The following is a 4,673-nucleotide window of genomic DNA, read 5'->3' as shown; positions in this document are numbered from 1 at the left end:
CACCCAATTTGAATCTCACAGGCGGCAGTTGTATGGGCGGCCATGATGGCATACGAAAGTTATCAATCTCCAATAAATGGCCAGAAAACTAGCTAACGGCGGTTTGGTGTCGGGGATCCTCACTGGAACGGACATCAGAGACGGGCTTTCCAAAGGCCATGCTTACACCACCGAGAATGCAGNCATCTTAGCCCATAATCTATTCTGCTTCAACTACCTTGGCCGACTTCTCAGCGCTTGCAAGCTGCCTCATAGATCCCCGGGTGGTCAAAGCTCGTTCCCCGTCAGCCTCAGATANNNAGCGATTCACCAGGGCCACAAAGACTCTCGCCACGTCCGCGCGGTCACGGAGATTAATAGACTGTTTAACCCCCTCTGGTAGGANTCGCATCACCAGAGCAAGGGTCGAAAGTATTCCAATGCGAAGGGGATATCTTTGTGTCAAAGCCCGTACCGTCCCGGCATCACCTGCCATTACAGGGGAGAACTCGGCTTGACCACCCAGGCCCTGCTCGAGCATCTGGACCTGCTGTCGAGCCATAATCAATCCTGTCTGCTGCACGGAACGGCATATCCATCTCCTGGCCCTGTGGGCTTTTTGGGCAAAACGATGGAAACGCCTCTGCTGGCCGGTTGTGTTTTTCACCTGAGCTTCCGCATCCCTGGTTGAGAGCTCTCGCAATAGTTCCAATATGACTTTGGCCATATGTAGCAGGTCTCCGCTGGATGGATCTTCAAAGCCCGTGTCTCTAGAAGAACGCTCCCCATCACGGTAAAACGCGATTTCTTTGCCACTTGTAACTCCGTGGGGTGGCGATGCCCACCCCTCTGAGGCTGGGATTGTGGTTTGAACCGTCCAATTATCGGGGCCAGTACAAACGTGGGCTCGTGCAGGGCCGACGAGCGCCATAGGCGAGGGTGGAAACTCCCCGGGTAGTGCTAGACTCATCCGCACGTCTGATGGCGGTGTTATGGAGCGCTCATTGCTTGTAATCTGTCGGGTGTCGTATGGGCCATCGGCGACCTCCATGATCTGATCGAAGAATGCACTAAGATATCAAACAATGATGGACACTTCCTGAGCACCGAGAAGACGCGTTTTCTCTTGTATGGGTAGCGGTTGCGGGACAGCTGGTCTTTATCTTTCACCCGGTGTTGACACCGTTTTCACATTGCACAAGGCATGTGAAGCCGGCTGGAATGCCTCTCATTACGGCGGGCGCTATTCAACTTTGTATACCTATACCCTGCCGCTCTTAGCCGTACAGCGAAAGCCCGCCAGGAAGAACCCCTCATTATTATACCACCATGCACTTATTTTATCGCTAGGCTGCGTACTATGGAGTAGACGAGTTTAGGACCCAACAGTCGAGAAAGACGCGGCCGAACACGAGAATTACGAGAATCAACTCCACGGCCGTTCAGGCTCAGTCGATAGCAGATCCCAGAGTTGACTTCGGCGTCCACGCACCTTTAGAGACGGCAGTGTCGGCAACACTATGTCGATCAGACCCGGAGGACCCATAGTCCGCCGGTGTTTTGTGCACGGCTAGCTGTGGTCGTTCCCGCTGAATCTGTCAACATCAAGTTTTGTCTACGCGGCCGGGGACACAATTTCACGGTCTGTTGGGGCAGGGATTTGAGGATGAGATCAATACGTGTAGATCCGGCCATTCGGCATCTCCAACGTGGTCCAGCTGCGAATCGCGTACAGCCGCCAGAAATCATTGTGGCGACGAAGGAGGTTATTGCGCCGCTTGCGGGTCTGGGAAGACACCATTGGCACATGTAGACTGCCCGACTAAGGCTTTTCTAATGACGAACCAACCTGCCCTCACTCCTTGGGGGATAATCTGACGGGTTCTGGTCTGCTGATCTGGAAGTTCACTAAAGTGTTGGGGTCATAAAAACAGGCTGTTAGGTTAAGCCAATCACAAAACAAAAGTCTGAGACAGAGAGAGAGAGAGAGAGTGTGTGTGTGTGTGTCTCCCTACGTCTCCCTTTACAATAGACTGCAAACGGGCCCTCAAAATTTGACCATCGGGTCCCAGAGTCGTAACATCTATCACTAGGATAAGGCCAACCAAATTGTCCCTAAATCCAAGCAGGTTAGCAAGCTCGCAATTCCACCGAGAGCCGGAATAGAAATCGACAAGAGGTCTCTAAAGATGGGCCCCCGCCCCGGAAGATCAGGCGGGGTCAATAAGACACTAAATCATATGAAGACTCCGATACTAGCAAGAGAGAAAGGGAGGATCAACGATTTGCATGTGCAGTCAAATGGGGATAGCGCGGGGCAAAGGCCGTTTGGGGGTCAAATCAATGGGGTCGAGCAAGGACTCCAGGATTCTGAAATCACCAATCAGGCCGGCATTCAGCAGGCCCAGGTCAAAGCTGCAAATGAAGAGTATTATGGATCCGAAATGGATGTGGATCAAGGGCTAGGATCGGGCCCCCCAGACTTCGCGCGGACCCGAGAAGACAATGTTCCGGTGGACGACGGCGATTATGCGGATATAGAACCACTTGCGATCGATTTAACAGGAGAAGATGGACAAAGAGCATGTGATCATCGCTAGTTCAATCGTCACCAGCGCTCGGTGATTAAACAGTCACTGGGTGGCAATAGAATATTCGCATCACAAATGATCCCTGCTCAGCGAGGAAGGATTCGTTTTGCAATATGTGCGTGGCTCACGGGCCGAGCGCTGCCAATCGAAACAAAGTCTTTTGGCCGTCGTCGATTGGCAGCGCCCCTTGGATTCTGACCTTTCCCTACACACTTGCAGGTGGTTACGAAACCAGGGGCTTTATACATTCTCGAAATGTTTCAGTACCGTCCTTAATCATCTGGCGCCCCGACCCACCTGGCGCCCGATTTCTCTTAAAAGCTTCAATTCAGCGGTGTTGTTGTATGTAGAAATCGGGCGCCAGATGATTAAGCACGGTATATTTTTACGAGTCTTTTGTCACTGTCACAGAATTGTGAGCAGATCCACCTACGTTTAACATGGCTCAAGAATAATGTGCATGAGACGCGAACTCCTATAACGATCTATTCTATAAATGTTTCAATGTAGACAAGAATGAATTAGGTCAATAATATTATATTTCTCAAGTCTACCTAAACGAAAGTTATATCCATGGAAGCAATGTTAGAACATTAGCGCCTTAATTCCAAACACCTATCAGCTAAACCCCCAAGCACTCCTACAAATAGGACAAGTAGCTTGATCAGCAAAATAGAGCCAGGGTGGTGAGGTAGAGATATGTTATTGCAGCTTGAGGAATGATGATAAGTCATGATGATAAGTCAATAAAAAGTTACAGTCCATTGCTACTATAGCTACTATTCTTTTTTAAGGAGCCGGTATGAATCCTATACCTCCTATCCGGCATATGAAAACATGTTCTCTCTAGAAGAGTATGCACAGTATGTACAATGTATTAATCCACAGATAACCCAGTCGCCGCCATATAATCCCGCCATAAGAACACGGGCTTTGCTCGCGCTTCTCCAATCACGGGTTGCTAACAACAGCATGGACTTTGACTCTGTCCTTGATAGGTGTTCTGCACAAGTGGCATCGGTTGATTGCTTTCGCACAGTGCGCACAGCAGACATGCCCGCAGCTTGAGAAACAAGTATCGAGGTCTCTATCGGTACATATCATGCAGAGACTAGGATTGTCCTTTCTGCTGCGAAGTTTGTTGTGTGCAAGATACAATTCAACCCAGAAATTTCCCTTATAAGGAATCCTTGCTATAAGGCTTTTCCACATCCTGAATCTTTCTTCGACATCTACCAGTTTGAGCTGTTGAACAAGCATTTCGAACAGGGCAGTATTTCCGGGATATTGACGAAGGAGTGATCTCACTTTCTGTGCGGCGATATTTTCATCCAGGCATTCCTCACAGGCCGCCCTAAACCCAGCCAAGAGATGAGGATTATCGGGCTGGGCACTTACGAGTGCTCCCCAAATAGATAGAGTCTTTGTTGGCCCCAACTGGCGTCTCTGGCTGTGTAACTCTTCACAAAGTTGAGGTAGGAATTTATTGTAACCCTCAGTGTTTATCGTAAATTTGGCCCAAAGTTTTGTTGCTTCTTCAACGTGTCTATGCTGAAGAAGAATTTTGCAACACTCAAGCGCAGTTGGCCGAGGATAAGTAGACCTTTTCCGCTGCAACTTATAGGGTAAATGCTGCAATCGAGTTGGAACTGCGGACTTTTCGCCCTTTGCAATACAATAGAGTANCAGCAACTTCGCGTCGTCTCTAGCATCGGAGCCATGTTGCAGTATGGAGCGGAAGGCATGATAAGCATTGTCATAATCATGTTGCAAGTAGTGCCCCATAGCAATTTTGCTTTGTGCTAGTTGTAACAGCTTCAGACGATGAGCAGAGCGCAGCGGGCGGGCTGCATTGATCAACCCCTCTTGGAANTGGATCTGCCGCGGATACTTCTCGATTAGCCCAAGCCATGCCTGGCAGGCTTCGTCATGTAAATTGTTGTCGGTACATGCAACAGCTCTTTGGCGTATAAGCCACTCGTTATCTGGANGTTCACGTAGGAGATCATGGAAGACATGAAGACGAGTCTGAGGGGGGTGGCTTTCAAGGAGGTTAACGAGCCTTTCTTGTGTTTGTGTGGAAAATGGATTTGAGATTATTTG

At 49.4% G+C, this 4,673-nt stretch overlaps 3 protein-coding genes across 3 annotated transcripts in view; 1 reads left to right on the top strand and 2 right to left on the bottom strand.

Moving 5' to 3' along the window:
* Nucleotides 1-347, bottom strand: part of ASPSYDRAFT_52242 (uncharacterized protein) — a gene marked incomplete at its 3' end in the record, with an annotated part of 681 nt that extends 334 nt beyond the window's left edge. Inside the window, exon 1 of the mRNA XM_040848452.1 lies at nucleotides 1-347. This exon is cut by the window's left edge and continues 334 nt beyond it. Within this exon, the coding sequence (XP_040696115.1) occupies nucleotides 1-44 (44 nt within the window).
* Nucleotides 348-1,978: 1,631 nt separating this feature from the next.
* On the top strand, nucleotides 1,979-2,618 carry ASPSYDRAFT_712987 (uncharacterized protein). The gene has a single exon (XM_040850571.1). The coding sequence runs from the start codon at nucleotides 2,169-2,171 to the stop codon at nucleotides 2,577-2,579; it is 411 nt and encodes a 136-aa protein (XP_040696114.1). The 5' UTR covers nucleotides 1,979-2,168; the 3' UTR covers nucleotides 2,580-2,618.
* Nucleotides 2,619-3,312: 694 nt separating this feature from the next.
* The window catches only part of ASPSYDRAFT_712959 (uncharacterized protein), a 1,765-nt gene continuing 404 nt past the window's right edge, over nucleotides 3,313-4,673 (bottom strand). The window contains exon 1 of the mRNA XM_040850569.1: nucleotides 3,313-4,673. This exon is cut by the window's right edge and continues 404 nt beyond it. Coding sequence (XP_040696113.1) covers nucleotides 3,522-4,673 — 1,152 coding nt within the window. The 3' untranslated portion in view covers nucleotides 3,313-3,521.

The sequence above is a fragment of the Aspergillus sydowii genome (assembly GCF_001890705.1).
Source record: "Aspergillus sydowii CBS 593.65 unplaced genomic scaffold ASPSYscaffold_22, whole genome shotgun sequence".
Lineage (NCBI taxonomy): Eukaryota > Fungi > Ascomycota > Eurotiomycetes > Eurotiales > Aspergillaceae > Aspergillus > Aspergillus sydowii.
This window is presented reverse-complemented; position numbering and strand designations above follow the sequence as displayed.

What these genes read in the sequence shown, in the direction of transcription:
- ASPSYDRAFT_712987 (XM_040850571.1), top strand. Translation starts at nt 2,169, where the DNA reads ATGGGCCCCCGCCCCGGAAGATCAGGCGGGGTCAATAAGACACTAAAT.